General features: G+C 39.3%; 1 protein-coding gene across 10 annotated transcripts in view; it reads left to right on the top strand.

Annotated features, from left to right (window-relative positions):
- Positions 1-17331, top strand: part of LanB1 (laminin subunit beta-1) — a 229242-nt gene that overhangs the window by 188789 nt on the left and 23122 nt on the right. For all 10 annotated transcript variants that reach the window (XM_070094540.1, XM_070094536.1, XM_070094535.1 and 7 more), the window contains 2 exons: positions 2679-2823; positions 9978-10138. In XM_070094540.1, coding sequence (XP_069950641.1) covers positions 2679-2823; positions 9978-10138 — 306 coding nt within the window. The remainder of the gene's footprint in view (positions 1-2678; positions 2824-9977; positions 10139-17331) is intronic.

Below are 17331 nucleotides of genomic sequence, written 5' to 3'. Positions count from 1 at the left end.
AAAAAGGACGACGTGAAACTGACTTCTCCAATGTTTTTGGAGGTATATATAGGGCCACTGACAATATATGCTGCCCTATTTATCTTCCACCACCCTAAACCAATGCCAGCATCTCCTCCATGGTAAGTGTAAATATTTCTTATTTATAAAGTGTAAATATTTCTTATTTATAAATTACGTACAGTGTTTGTGCGAATAGTGGTAGTGGCCTCTAATGCCAACAACAACAACAACACTCCACATATGTAATGCCATATGTTTTTCATTCTAGAGTATACATCATGTTTCTATGTTATTAATATTGTTTATTATTTCATATTAGATGAATTGTGATAGATAAATAAGCTGCAGAGTTGATAATAGTGTCATATTTAAGCATTTTTTCCTGTCTCCCAACAATAAACTTGCCTCCCCCTCTGCTTCTCGCCGTTTTGCATACGCCAACAAGACTCTTCATTAAAGGTAAAAGTGATTTAAATGTTCATTTATCCATTTCATTAGTCATTTTATTTAGTTCTCATTGTTTTGTGTATGTAAAACTAGTTAATCTTTAAAAAATGTATTTTTTGTTGATATTTTTGGGTGTCTGAAATGGATTAATTGGATTTACACTAATTTGTATGGGAAATATTATTTCAGTTTTCAGCCATTTCGGGTTTAGACCGACCTGGAATGGATTACGGCTGATAACTGAGGGTCCACTGTACTCTGATAATTATACAAAAAATACATTTTTTAAAGATTAACTATAGTTTTACATACACATTTATGAGGCTAAGGTTGCAAGGGATTCAAAGACTATCCCAAAAGGGTTCTTTCAGGTATACAGAAGTAAGATTAGGGACAAGATAGGCCCACTTAAGAGTAACTGACACTGACAGTGATAAGGATATGTGTGAAATTTTCAGTACCTACTTCCTCTCGGTTTTTACCCAGGAAAATACTAGCGAAATTCCAGAAATAACAGATTATGTAGAACAGGACGATAATAAACTATGCACGATTAGGGTAACTAGTGATATGGTTCTCAGACAAATGGAGAAATTAAAACCTAATAAATCCCCAGGTCCTGATGAACTGTTTGCAAGGGTGTTAAAGGAATGTGAAGAGGAACTAGGCATACCTTTGGCTAATCTTTTCAACAAATCACTACAAACTAGTATAGTGCCTGATAAGTGGAAAATGGCAAATGTAATACCTATTTACAAGGCAGGTGACAGGTCCTTAGCTTCAAACTATAGACCAATAAGCTATACCTCCATAGTGGGAAAATTTATGGAATCAGTAATTCCAAAAGCAATTCGTAGCCATCTTGAAAGGCATAAATTGATTAATGAATCTCAGCATGGTTTTACAAAGGGGCATTTCTGTCTTGCGAGTTTACTAACTTTCTTCACTAAGGTATTTGAGGAGGTAGATCATGGTATTGAATGTGATATTGTGTATATGGACTTCAGTAAGGCTTTCGATAGAGTTCCACATCAGAGATTATTGAGGAAACTTAAGGCACACGGAATAGGAGGCGACATTTTTTCCTGGGTAGAGGCATGGTTGACAAATAGGCAGCAGAGAGTTTGCATAAAGTACTACTCACCTCTCGCCCTACATTAATGAATGTGCTGTGTATGCATTTTACTTTTTATTGTGTTTTTAATGTCTAGTTCTATTACTAACTGAATATAAGTTAGTATAAACTTGTTGTCTGGCATTTACAGTATACGCATTTATAAGTATTCTGCTTTCCGGTGATGTCCGCTTTCCGGCAGTAGCCTGGAACTAACCTGCCGTATAAGTAGGGCCCTGATGTATGTGAATATTTTCACCTGTATTTCTTAAGCATTAAACTGTCCAAACGTAGATTTACATTCGCTCGCGTAGCGCACCGAACGTAGATCTACGGTTTTCTTTTTACATGCTTTCTTTTGGAGAAAATCAAGGTTGGAGTGCTACGTGCATAAACGTAGATCTACATTTGGACAATTTAAGGGTTAAATAATACAGGGTATGCATTACATATATAAAGTTTTTTTTTTTTTTTAACAAGTCGGCCGTCTCCCACCGAGGCAGGGTGACCCAAAAAGAAAGAAAATCCCCCAAGAAGAAAATACTTTCATCATTATTCAACACTTTCACTTCACTCACACATAATCACTGTTTTTGCAGAGGTGCTCAGAGCACAACAATTTAGAAGCATATATGTATAAAGATACACAACATATCCCTCCAAACTGCTAATATCCCGAACCCCTCCTTTAGAGTGCAGGCATTGTACTTCCCATTTTCAGGACTCAAGTCCAGCTATATAAAAATAACCGGTTTCCCTGAATCCCTTCACTAAATATTACCCTGCTCACACTCCAACAGCTCATCAGGTCCCAAATACCATTCGTCTCCATTCACTCCTATCGAACATGCTCATGCACGCCTGCTGGAAGTCCAAGCCCCTCGCCCACAAAACCTCCCTTATCCCTTCCTTCCAACCTTTTTGAGGACGACCCCTACCCCGCCTTCCTTCCCCTACAGATTTATAAGCTCTCCATGCCATTCTACTTTGATCCATTCTCTCTAAATGACCTAACCACCTCAACAACCTATAAAAGAAAGTTGACGTACAGTGCCACCCGGCATACATGCATAATAAACACTGTCTTACATCTTGTACCTGTATCTTTTAACAGGTTTTAGCTCTGGACATATCCTTAAGACCAGAGCAGATTACGGACCTTGCTGAAAGAATTACATTTACAATCGAGTCTCTTACAAATATTGATGCCATTATTGATGCTACGAGGAATGATCTGGACCTGGCTGTGCATCTTAAAGGTACTGGTATTGTAGTATATTACAGTTTTAAAGAAAATAAGTACAGTGGACCCCCGCTTAACGATCACCTCCAAATGCGACCAATTATGTAAGTGTATTTATGTAAGTGCGTTTGTACGTGTATGTTTGGGGGTCTGAAATGGACTAATCTACTTCACAATATTCCTTATGGGAAAAAATTCGGTCAGTACTGGCACCTGAACATACTACTGGAATGAAAAAAGTTCGTTAACCGGGGGTCCACTGTACAGTCAAAGTACATTAAAAACGATTTTTAAGAATAATGTGAAATCTTGATTATTCAAATTAGCTACAGATTGTATGTATGTATATATATATTAATTTCTCTACAAATTTGCAGGCTTCTTTATTCTTAGATTTTGATTATCCAATGTTTTTATTGGTGGGCAATCAGTGAATAGATTAAATAAACCATTTATTTCTTTCTTATTGGCATTCCTATACTCAGATCATGTTTTATTCTGATCATTATTTCTTATGAATTAGAGGTAAGACAGAATGTAGGATTGCGGATGAGCAAGGAGGTTTCAGAGTGGGTAGGGGATGTGTAGATCAAGTGTTTACATTGAAGCATATATGTGAACAGTATTTAGATAAAGGTTGGGAAGTTTTTATTGCATTTATGGATTTAGAAAAGGCATATGATAGAGTGGATAGGGGAGCAATGTGGCAGATGTTGCAAGTATATGGAATAGGTGGTAAGTTACTAAATGCTGTAAAGAGTTTTTATGAGGATAGTGAGGCTCAGGTTAGGGTGTGTAGAAGAGAGGGAGACTACTTCCCAGTAAAAGTAGGTCTTAGACAGGGATGTGTAATGTCACCACGGTTGTTTAATATATTTATAGATGGGGTTGTAAAAGAAGTAAATGCTAGGGTGTTCAGGAGAGGGGTGGGATTAAATTATGGGGAATCAAATTCAAAATGGGAATTAACAGTTACTTTTTGCTGATGATACTGTGCTTATGGGAGATTCTAAAGAAAAATTGCAAAGGTTAGTGGATGAGTTTGGGAATGTGGGTAAAGGTAGAAAGTTGAAAGTGAACATAGAAAAGAGTAAGGTGATGAGGGTATCAAATGATTTAGATAAAGAAAAATTGGATATAAAATTGGGGAGGAGGAGTATGGAAGAAGTGAATGTTTTCAGATACTTGGGAGTTGACGTGTCGGCGGATGGATTTATGAAGGATGAGGTTAATCATAGAATTGATCAGGGAAAAAAGGTGAGTGGTGCATTGAGGTATATGTGGAGTCAAAAAAGTTATCTATGGAGGCAAAGAAGGGAATGTATGAAAGTATAGTAGTACCAACACTCTTATATGGGTGTGAAGCTCGGGTGGTAAATGCAGCAGCGAGGAGACGGTTGGAGGCAGTGGAGATGTCCTGTCTAAGGGCAATGTGTGGTGTAAATATTATGCAGAAAATTCGGAGTGTGGAAATTAGGAAAAGGTGTGGGGTTAATAAAAGTATTAGAGGGCAGAAGAGGGGTTGTTGAGGTGGTTTGGTCATTTAGAGAGAATGGATCAAAGTAGAATGACATGGAAAGCATATAAATCTATAGCCGAAGGAAGGCAAGGTAGGGGTCGTCCTCGAAAGGGTTGGAGAGAGGGGGTAAAGGAGGTTTTGTGGGTGAGGGGCTTGGACTTCCAGCAAGCGTGCGTGAGCGTGTTAGATAGGAGTGAATGGAGACGAATGGTGCTTGGGACCTGACGATCTGTTGGAGTGTGAGCAGGGTAATATTTAGTGAAGGGATTCAGGGAAACCAGTTATTTTCATATAGTCGGACTTGAGTCCTGGAAATGGGAAGTACAATGCCTGCACTTTAAAGGAGGGGTTTGGGATATTGGCAGTTTGGAGGGATATGTTGTGTATCTTTATACGTATATGCTTCTAAACTGTTGTATTCTGAGCACCTCTGCAAAAACAGTGATTATGTGTGAGTGAGGTGAAAGTGTTGAATGATGATGAAAGCATTTTCTTTTTTGGGATTTTCTTTCTTTTTTTGGGTCACCCTGCCTCGGTGGGAGACGGCCGACTTGTTGAAAAAAAAAAAATCAATATTAGCCAGATTAGTGTGAAATATTATCTCAAATACAAAATGAGCCAAAATCCAACACAATTTGTTGTTCTAGTGAATTTCGTAATTGTGGTTTCTACTTTTGCACCCCTCCCACCTCTTGTGAATTTGTAGGAAAAACTTTGTTAATTGTGATGATTCAGTGTTCATAGTAAGAGAGCAAATGTAAACCTTGAAATAAAAAAAATATATACTGTACTATATGTAAATATTTGCATTCCATGGGGAAGTGGAAAAGAATCCTTCCTCTGTAAGCCATGCATGTCATAAGTGACGAAAATGCTAGGAACAAGGAGCTAGTAACCCTTTCCTGTATAAATTACTAAATGTAAAAAGAAAAATGAAAGTTTTTTCTTTTTAGGTCGCCCTTCCTCAGTGGGAGATGGCTGTTGCATTAAAAAATATATATATATAATATTAGCAAAAAATTATTATATAGGATAAAGACAGTGGAGGCATAGTGTTCATAATATATTAAGAAGCTCATATTATCCTCAGGGTTTTGCAAAATATTTAATCAAACATTTATTTTAATTTTTTTTTTTTTTTTTTTTTTTTTTCAACAAGTCGGTCGTCTCCCACTGAGGCAGGGTGACCCAAAAAAAAAAGAAAGAAAATCCCCAAAAAGAAAATACTTTCATCATCATTCAACACTTTCACCACACTCACACATTATCACTGCTTTTGCAGAGGTGCTCAGAATATAACAGTTTAGAAGCATATACGTATAGAGATACACAACATATCCCTCCAAACTGCCAATATCCCAAACCCCTCCTTTAAAGTGCAGGCATTGTACTTCCCATTTCCAGGACTCAAGTCCGACTATATGAAAATAACCGGTTTCCCTGAATCCCTTCACTAAATATTACCCTGCTCACACTCCAACAGATCGTCAGGTCCCAAGTATCATTCGTCTCCATTCACTCCTATCTAACACGCTCATGCACGCTTGCTGGAAGTCCAAGCCCCTCACCCACAAAACCTCCTTTACCCCCTCTTTCCAACCCTTTCGAGGACGACCCCTACCCCTCTTTCCTTCCCCTAGAGATTTATATGCTTTCCATGTCATTCTACTTTGATCCATTCTCTCTAAATGACCAAACCACCTCAACAACCCCTCTTCTGCCCTCTGACTAATGCTTTTATTAACTCCACACCTTCTCCTAATTTCCACACAACGAATTTTCTGCATAATATTTACACCACACATTGCCCTTAGACAGGACATCTCCACTGCCTCCAACCGTCTCCTCGCTGCTGCATTTACCACCCAAGCTTCACATCCATATAAGAGTGTTGGTACTACTATACTTTCATACATTCCCTTCTTTGCCTCCATAGATAACGTTTTTTGACTCCACATATACCTCAACGCACCACTCACCTTTTTTCCCTCATCAATTCTATGATTAACCTCATCCTTCATAAATCCATCCGCCGACACGTCAACTCCCAAGTATCTGAAAACATTCACTTCTTCCATACTCCTCCTCCCCAATTTTATATCCAATTTTTCTTTATCTAAATCATTTGATACCCTCATCACCTTACTCTTTTCTATGTTCACTTTCAACTTTCTACCTTTACACACATTCTCAAACTCATCCACTAACCTTTGCAATTTTTCTTTAGAATCTCCCATAAGCACAGTATCATCAGCAAAAAGTAACTGTGTCAATTCCCATTTTGAATTTGATTCCCCATAATTTAATCCCACCCCTCTCCCGAACACCCTAGCATTTACTTCTTTTACAACCCCATCTATAAATATATTAAACAACCATGGTGACATTACACATCCCTGTCTAAGACCTACTTTTACCGGGAAGTATTCTCCCTCTCTTCTACACACCCTAACCTGAGCCTCACTATCCTCATAAAAGCTCTTTACAGCATTTAGTAACTTACCACCTATTCCATATACTTGCAACATCTGCCACATTGCTCCTCTATCCACTCTATCATATGCCTTTTCTAAATCCATAAATGCAATAAAAACTTCCCTACCTTTATCTAAATACTGTTCACATATATGCTTCAATGTAAACACTTGATCTACACATCCCCTACCCACTCTGAAACCTCCTTGTTCGTCCACAATTCTACATTCTGTCTTCTAATTCTTTCAATTATAACCCTACCGTATACTTTTCCTGGTATACTCAGTAAACTTATTCCTCTATAATTTTTACATTCTCTTTTGTCCCCTTTCCCTTTATATAAAGGGACTATACATGCTCTCCGCCAATCCCTAGGTACCTTCCCCTCTTTCATACATTTATTAAACAAAAGTACCAACCACTCCAACACTATATCCCCCCCTGCTTTTAACATTTCTGTCATGATCCCATCAGTTCCAGCTGCTTTACCCCCTTTCATTCTACGTAATGCCTCACGTACCTCCACCACACTTACAGTCTGCTCTTCTTCACTCCTAAAAGATGGTATACCTCCCTGGCCAGTGCACGAAATTACCGCCTCCCTTTCTTCTTTAACATTTAAAAAAAAAAAAAAAAAAAAAAGGGAGGCGGTAATTTCGTGCACTGGCCAGGGAGGTATACCATCTTTTTTTTTTTTGTATTCTTAAATTCATGGTATATGATAAAATTAACTGAATAATGTAACATTTCTTTTAATACTTAAAAGCAAAATTATAATTTTTTCTTTTTTAAAATGTTGGCCGTCTCCCACCGAGGCAGGGTGACCCAAAAAGAAAGAAAATCCCCAAAAAGAAAATACTTTCATCATCATTCAACACTTTCACCTCACTCATACATAATCACTGTTTTTGCAGAGGTGCCCAGAAGACAAGAGTTTAGAAGCATATACGTATAAAGATACACAACATATCCCTCCAAACTATCAATATCCCAAACCTCTGCAAGCATTGTACAGTACTTCCCATTTCCAGTACTCAAGTCCGGCTATATAAAAATAACCGGTTTCCCTGAATCCTTTCACTAAATATTACCCTGCTCACACTCCAACAGCTCGTCAGGTCCCAAATACCATTCCTCTCCATTCACGCTCACACATGCTTGCTGGAAGTCCAAGCCCCTCGCTCACAAAACCTCCTTTACCCCCTCCCTCCAACTTTTTTGAGGACGACCCCTACCCCGCCTTCCTTCCCCTACAGATTTATACGCTCTCCATGTCATTCTACTTCGATCCATTCTCTCTAAATGAATTATAATTGTTATCATTATATTCATGGAGATGCACTTAATATGTGTACATATGCAGTATGTGTAGCATGTTGCTAATGATAATGTCAGAAGATTCTTGAAATTTGTCTGTACAGAATAGTACTATTGTATATAAATTTCTGATTACTGCCTTTGTGATATATTCTGTTGATAAGTTGCAGTTTATATGTATGCCCTGATCCCCCTTCTTTGTTTTCAATATATTGTGCTCTATATCATTCTTGCAGACTTTACTTTCTTGACTCTATACTTACATTTTATTGTACTTTTTTTGAACATCTCCCACCGAGGCAGGGTGACCCAAAAGAGAGAAACTTTCACCATCATTCAAACATAATCACATTCTTTGCAGAGGAATGCAGATATGACATTTCAGTTATCACTCCAAACAGCAAATATTCCAAACCTCTCTTTGAAAATGCAGGCATTTTACTTCCCACCTCCAGGACTCGAGTCCGGCTAACCGGTTTTCCTGAATCCCTTCACAAAATATTACCCTACTTACTCTCCAGTAACTCGTCAAGTCCCAAAAACCATTTGTCTCTATTCACTCCTATCTAAAATGCTTTCACATGCCTGCTGTATGTCCAAGCCCCTTGCACACAAAACCCTCTTTTTACCTCTTCCCTCCATCCCTTCCTAGGATGACCCCTACCCCTCCTCCACTACAGATTTATACACCCTCCAAGTTATCCTGTTGTGCTCCATCTTCTTTAAATGACCAAACCACCTCAACAACCCCTCCTTAGTCCTCTGAATAATACTTTTAGTAACTCAACACCTCTAAATTCCAAGTCCTCATGGAGATTTACATTCACCTTGACTTATTTTGTTGACAATTTTTTTTTCCATTGCATCTTTCCAAACATATTCATATACTTTTGAAAGATCCTTGTAGGCTCTCCAGTGATAGCCAGTTCCTCCCAACCTTTGGAGTTTGGTGTCTATTTCGTTCCTCTCTCCTTCACACTGCCTCCTGATCGATGCATTAGCTTCCAGTTGGAGAGCTACCCACAAGTGTGTGTTACAGCTCAGTGACTTAGTGGTTTCATCAACTTCATTTTTGATGATTCATATTTTTATACTCTATATTTATATGAAGCTGTAAACCTGTGTGGGACATGCTACACAAATAATGGAGGCTCAATCCTTCATCCACTAATCATCAGATGGATGTGCTATTCTTGCAGCCAGCCAGTCAGGCTGATGGGAGAATATCTTATTTTCAGTGTGCTGGAAAGAATTCAGCTCATGATTGTTCACTATGGATGCCCATGGAGTTTGATCTCGGCAATGTTTTCTGACAGTTGCATAGCCCAGACTCAGCTTCACCACTCCAGCTCAAAGGCTTCTGTGACCATTGACTCCTATTGTGAGACAGAGTTCATTCCTCTCCTCTTGATCTTACCTGGGGTAGCACATGTTGAAACTTCATTCTGAGACTTTGTGTCATTGGTAGTGAGTCAGTGTGCTCTGAATATGAATTTGTTTACCACAAGGAGTTAACCATTATAATCACAACTACTGTACTTTGACATCTGCTACAGATTCCTTCTCCCTTGATTGGTAAGCAAAATTGTTTCCTTGTGCCTTCTTACCTACTCGTCTGCCTCATGATAGCATCATTTGTGCTTGAAATTGAGATTCATTCACCACCCTGTTATGTAAAAAATTTAATTTTCACCATTACACTTGTTTGAAAAACACTATGCTTCATGTTGTTATTTTGGAAAGATTCTACTTGGGTATTTTTTTTCTGGGGGCTCAATGTGCATTACTTGATTAGAATAACACACAAGATATACTGTAGTAGATGGCTTTACAGACAAAAACCTGATTATTTTCAACAGAGCGTGCTGACCAGGCTAAGAGGAAAGCTGAAGGAACATTAAGTGTTGCAGAACGTGTTGTGGAGGCCCTCAATGAAGCTGGTGCTGCTCAAGAAGCTGCAGAGGAGGCTGTCTTGAAAGCCAGTGATGATATACAGGCCACACAGACTCATCTAACACAGGTTAATTTCTTACAGTATTAGGATTTTTTCTATTCAGATAATTACTCATTTGTTGTAGCTTGTCTGTAATCTGAAAAACATGTATGCAGCAAGATAAGTGGAAGTAAACAGTACCAAAAACAAATAATTCTAGTAGTAACTGATGCTTGATACTTATGTTTCTGTTCAGTGCAAACCATTAATTATAAATGCTGTAAAGATCTGTTTCGGTTTCAGTGTAAATTAGATGAAAAATGGGATGATTTTTAAGAACACTTGGTATAACATAGGACTCTGGACATTTTCAGTACAGTAAACTTGGATCATTTATGTTTTAGGAAAGTAAAAATATTACAGTTGACCCTTGAACAGTGCAGGGATTAGAGATGCCGTCCCCTTGTGCAGTTGAAAATCCACGTATAACTCTTGACTTTTCAAAAACTTAACTACTAATAGCCTACTGTTGAACCGGAAGCCTTACTGACAACACAAACAGTTGATTAACACACATTTATGTTTTCTTCTTTCTTTCAACAAACTGGCCGTACCCCACCGAGGCAGGGTGACCCAAAAGGAAAAATAAAAGTACTCCCTTTCAATTTAGTAATACAGTAGACCGTCATTTAACATGGTTTTGTTTGGCATGTTTTGGTTATAGCATGATTGAAGAATTGTGGCATATTTTTGTATAACACTTCGTAAAATTAACTTAACACGGTTCAGTTTGTGGAAGGGGAAAAATTTTGGAGTGTTGACCATGGGATACACACTGCCTGGCTGTGTGTTAGACCATTGAGTCAACGGGGGAGACCTACCGCCAACCTCCGCCACCCCCACCACCCTTGGGTTCATATGCGCATTGAAACATCATCTGCTAGGAGCTAGCTGTGTTTATTTTTGTTAGTGGATTGAGTTTAGATCTTTTAATTGCCATATCTTAAATCTGCCAAGCAATCATGGCACCCAGTAGGCATACATGTGTTGCTGAAAGTGGCAAGAAAAAGTTTATTTGTTTATGTCTTGGAATTAACAAAGAAAATAGAGATATTAGACGAGATAGCCTGTGGCCGTAATGAAGCGTCACTTTCTGCACATAAAATGAATGAGGTAAATATGAGTTTGTGTGATGACTGACTGATTAACTGACTTACTGACTTGACTTAAAGTTAGACTTTTTCACTGAAGAGGACCCTGAAACAGTGTGTAGAGCAGCTGATGCCTTACCATCAGTTGTATAATGTACTGCAGGGTAAAATAGAACAGAAATCCATTACAGAATTTATGCACACTCCAGTACAACCATTGGCTTCAGTACCAGAACCTCTACCATCCACCTCAGCCCAGTAGGGCCACAGCATAACTCTCCACTCTCCACAATCATCCACAAACACCAGCACCCACAATTTAAGGTAAGAAATACTATTATTTCTGTTTCATTTGTAATCTTAAGCAGTAAAAACAACATAATATATCACAACAATGAACTACAATTACATATTCACTTTTATTTCTGTAAGATCTGTTGGTCTAAAGAAAAGTTGCTTGGCTTTTTGGGAACTCCTAGGAACGTAACCCTATTTTTCCCATAAGTACTTCAGTTTGTCTAACACAGTTTTAACTACTAAGTTAAACGTTAAACAGTGGTCTACTGTATATACAGGAGAAGAGGTTACTAGCCCCTTGCTCCCGGCATTTTAGTCACTTCTTATGACACGTATTGCTTACGGAGGAAGAATCCTGTTCCACTTTACCATGGAGATAAGCGGAAATAAACAAGAAGAAGAACTATTAAGAAGAAAACCCAGAGGGGTGTGTATATATATGTTTGTACATGTACGTGTAGTGTGACTTAAGTGTAAGGAGAAGTAGCAAGATGTACCTGAAATCTTGCATGTGTACGAGACAGAAAAAAGATACCAGCAATGCTACTATTATGTAAAACAATTACAGGCTTCCATTTTACACTCACTTGGCAGGACAGTAGTACCTCCCTGGACAGTTGCTGTCTGTCAACCTACTACGTAGAACATTTCTTTCTTTCAACACACCAGCCGTATCCCACCGAGGCGGGGTGGCCCAAAAGTTAAAACGAAAGTTTCTCCTTTTACATTTAGTAATATATACAGGAGAAGAGGTTACTTGCCCCTTGCTCCCGGCATTTTAGTCGCCTCTTACAACACGCGTGGCTTATGGAGGAAGAATTCTGTTCCACTTCCCCATGGAGATAAGAGGAAATAAACAAGAATAAGAACCGGAAAGAAAATAGAAGAAAACCTAGAGGGGTGTGTATATATATGCTTGTATATGTATGTGTACACAAATAACCCGCACATAAAAGACAGAAGCTTACGACGACGTTCCAGTCACGGTATTGTGCCTTTTTGTTATTTATGTATGTGTAGTGTGACCTAAGTGTAAGAAGTAGCAAGATGTACCTGAAATGTTACATGTTTATGAGACAAAAAATGGACACCAGCAATCCTACCATCATGTAAAACAATTACAGGCTTTCGTTTTACACTCACTTGGCAGGACGGTAGTACCTCCCTGGGCGGTTGCTGTCCACCAACCTACTACCTAGAACATTTATATGTATTATATACTGTATTCTTACAATAAGGTAAGCTAGAGAAAAGAAAATGTTATTAAGAAAATTATAAAGAAGAGAAAATACATTTACTGTACTGTTTTTATAGGTACTGTAAGTTTTCATTGTCTCTTTACAAGATGAATCGCCTGTCTATCAGTAACTACGTCAGTATTGTCTTGTATGATACAAAACATTACACATGTTTTATGTACATTATTACTGACACTAGACATCAAAATAATGAAAGGATAATGTCAAAAAGAAATTCATATTTATTCATGATTTAATATTTCATTGTTATCTATGTTTACATTTCTCTTGAATGCGAATGGAACATGTATGATGTGTAATTGTTTGTGTGCGTAAGTTTTGATAAATTTTAGAGTTTTATAATACAGTGGAACCTCGGCTTGCGAACACCTCACCATGCGAACTTTTCAGGATACGAACAGTCATTCGGTAGATTTTTTGCTTCTGGATACTAACAGAATTTCAGGATGCAAACTTCCCCCTCAAGGGAGGTTCCTTAAATAATTTTTTTTTTTTTCAACAAACCGGCCGTATCCCACCAAGGCAGGGTGACCCAAAAAGAAAAACGAAAGTTTCTCATTTTAAAGTTAGTAATTTATACAAGAGAAGGGGTTACTAGCCCCTTACCCCCGGCATTTTAGTTGCCTCTTACAACACGCATGAGTTACGGAGGAAGAATTCTTTTCCACTTCCCCATGGAGATAAGAGGAAATAAACAAGAACAAGAACTAGAAAGAAAATAGCAGAAAACCCAGAGGGGTGTGTATATATATGCTTGTATATGTATGTGTAGTGTGACCTAAGTGTAAGTAGAAGCAGCAAGACGTACCTGTAATCTTGCATATTTATGTGAGAGACAAAAGACACCAGCAATCCTACTATCATGTAAAACAATTACAGGCTTTCGTTTTACACTCACTTGGCAGGACGGCAGTAGCTCCCTGGGTGGTTGCTGTCTACCAACCTACTAACTACCCTTAAATAAATTATTTATTTCTTTGCAAAGATTACTATGTGTGTTTACGTATCATAATAGGACTGGAGCAAAGAAAGCTACTATCATGCTGAAGCATTTTGGGCAGACTTAACCTAATACTTATAGACTATACTTAATTAAGTCTAGACAGGTGAAAAGTAGTATAGTGGTTACCAATGTTTTGCTGATGGTAGTGCCAACTATTGGCAGCCTTTTGAAGTTTCTCCTTACTGTTATTATGATTATTATTATTATTAATAATTATTATAATTATTATTATTATTAGTAGTAGTAGTAGTACATATGTGATGAGGGGCTCTAGATCTAGGGAATTGGATCTGTGCTTTAGTTCCATAAATTAATAATAATAATATAATTTTTTTTTTCAACAAGTCGGCCATCTCCCACCGAGGCAGAGTGACCCAAAAAGAAAATACTTTCATCATCATTCAACACTTTCACCTCACTCATACATAATCACTGTCTTTGCAGAGGCAACAAGATACAACAGTTTAGAAGCATATGTAAACATGTATAACTTATCCCTCCAAACTGCCAATATCCCAAACTCCTCCTTTAACCCTTTGACTGTCGCGGCCGTATATATACGTCTTACGAGGTACCGTGTTTGACGTATATATACTCATAAATTCTAGCAGCTTCAAATCAAGCAGGAGAAAGCTGGTAGGCCCACATGTGAGAGAATGGGTCTGTGTGGTCAGTGTGCACCATATAAAAAAAATCCTGGAGCACGCAGTGCATAATGGGGAAAAAAAAAACTCCGACCGTTTTTTTTAATTAAAATGCCGACTTTGTGGTCTATTTTCGTATAGTACATGTATTTATGGTTGTATTCTCGTTTTCTTGGTCTCATTTGATATAATGGAAAACATATTATAGAAATAGAGGTGATTTTGATTGATTTTACTATAAAAAGAACCTATAGATGGAGCTCAAAGTAGGGGAAATGTTTGATTTTTGCCAATGTTCAAAAGTAAACAAATGATGCCATTATCCAATAAATGTCCAACTAGCCATTCTGATATGCAGTCATGAATGGGTTGATGTTATTTATACAATTATTACAGTATTGCAGTAGTCTGCATAATAGTAAGTCTTCAATTTTTTGTTTGAATAAAAATTCAAAATAGAAAGCAAGAGTAATATCAGAGGGGCCTGGAGACATGACTGATGAACAAAGAAAATGTTATTTTAGAGCCAGAAATGTCTGCATTGTTCATTCTGGACCTTATTTTGAAATTGTCATATTTTTTAGTTTTCGTGAAATTGGCCAAATTGCAAATTTCTGACCACATTATTAGGTAGTTGAAATCAGTAAATGGGCAGTTTCTTGTACTCAATCGATAGAAAAAATGGAGTTCTAAAGAAATAGCTATGAGTTTGGTCGACTGGAACAATGGAATTAGCTGAGAATAGGGCTCAAAGTAGGCGAAATTGCCGATTTGTAAACAGCTCCGAGGTCGCTAACTTCGCGAGAGCGTAATTCCATCAGTTTTCCACCAAATTTTGTTTTTTTGGTGTCATTACTATCGGGAAAAGATTCTCTATCATTTCATAAGAAAAAATAATTTTTTTTTTTTATAATTTTGCGACACCAGGAGACACCTCCTCCCCATCCTCCCCTTTTTCCTTTCCTCCTCATCCTCCCCACCCCTCCCTTTTGCCCGTCCTTTTTGGCCTTTTTTTTCCCCACAGGCACGCTAGTTCCTAGGTAGGGGAAAGGGTACCGGGGTCCATCCCATTCTGTTGAGGTTCTTGGCGGTGGCGTAGTTTGCCGTGGAATCTGGATTGCCTGGGGATGTCCCGATCCCTCTCTGGTATCCCGGAGGGTGGCTTTGGGCGTCTCTCGGGCGACGGGTGTATCTCTGGAAGCCACCTTTCGGATTCCGGGGGTGGTGGCCGAAGGAGGTATGCTTTGTGGCGGATTTCCGGCCGCCCTCTCTTTTATCCACCGAGGTAGCTTGGCAGATGTGAGGTTGCTATCCCGGATTGCCGGTTTACTGGCATGATGGGTAGGGTATGGCACGGGTTCCATGCTGCATCTGCGCTACTTGCGGTGCTGAGGTCCTCTTGGGCGCGGAGGGAGATTTCTGGCCCTTTCATTCCTCCTAGGAACTATCCCTCCCCGGTCCCCCCTTTTTTTTATTCTTTTTTTTTTTATTTTTATTTTCTTTTCTTCTTTCTTTTTTTTTCTTAAAAACAAAAAGAAGGAAGTAACCTAACCATGGCAGCCCTAGTCCACGAACCTGCTACCCCCGGGCCCCTTCTTGATACCGCACCCCGTTCTGACCCCGCCTCGTCTTTGGACCACTCTTCGGACACTCCTCATGCCTCTGTACCTCTTGCCGGTGCTGTTTCCTCACCCGCTTCAGGTACTGAGGCCTCGACTGACTCCTTCGATTTATCTGACCTTCGCTCTCCTCTGACTATGCTTCCGGCCTCTCCCTCTACGGTGCGGCAATTTTCGAATCGTCGACCTGTTCCACGTCGGACCAACTCTGGTCCCACGCCTAAATGCCAACGACAATTACCTGCTGATGATACTTCTCCACCTTCTCGTTCTTCTCAGAAAAGATCGACACGTCCTTCACTACCTTTCCACACTCGGTTTCAGACTGCACATTGGACTAAATTCTTCACTTTATGACCAACTTCCTCTACTGCCTATCTTTCTGACCACAGTATTGGCAAGGCACTCCTACGCCATGTTGGTAAAGATATTTCTTTTCATGCTCTTAAGAGCGGTACGCGCATCATCACCGTACAGAATGCTACCCAGGCTCATGAGCTTTCTCGTCTTTCCCATATCGATACTGTTCCTGTCACTATTGAAAAACATCATTCCCTCAATTCTTGTAGTGGTACTGTCATTCTGCCCCATACCATAGTTCAACAAAATTTCCAGACATGTGGCACTAACATTCTTGAACAGCTGGAACTCCAAGATCTCCCAATCCTCAAGGTAGACACTTATGTTCTTCCTGCCCGCGGGCGGAGATGATACCCTAGCAGTGTGGCTCGTTTAACTTTTGACAGCCGTGAACTCCCATCCTCAGTTTATGTAGCAGGACATCGGTTACAAGTTCGAAAGGTGATCCCTACACCGCAACAGTGTAGAAATTGCTGGCGATTTGGCCATCCAGCGAAATATTGCAGATCTATCGCCGAATGCCCAGTCTGTGGTGCCGATGACCATTCTAATACGTCTTGCAATCGACCTCCCTCTTGCCTTAATTGTCATGAGGCTCACCCTTCGTACTCTCGCCGTTGTCAAGTCTACTTAAACGAGCAGGAAATCCGTTACCTCAAAGAGGCAGAAGGTCTCCCTTATGCCATGGCAGTTTCTCATCTCCGCCTTCAAGGGAGACTACCTCGTGTTTCTTATTCCCATGTTTCAAAACGTCCCCCCACTTCTGGTATCCCATCTTCTGCACCCACCTCTGTGGTTACCTCTCCCATAGTCACTCCTGTATCTAATTCTTTTGCTGTCCTCGGCTCAGACGTCCCTACTTCAACGCCTCAGTCTGATCTCGCTTCTTCGTGTTCTCTCTCACAAGCCTCAGTAGCGACGAGATCTCGTATGACACCTCCTCCCAA

The sequence above is a fragment of the Cherax quadricarinatus genome, chromosome 46 (genome assembly GCF_038502225.1).
Source record: "Cherax quadricarinatus isolate ZL_2023a chromosome 46, ASM3850222v1, whole genome shotgun sequence".
Classification (NCBI taxonomy): Eukaryota; Metazoa; Arthropoda; class Malacostraca; order Decapoda; family Parastacidae; genus Cherax; species Cherax quadricarinatus.
This window is presented reverse-complemented; position numbering and strand designations above follow the sequence as displayed.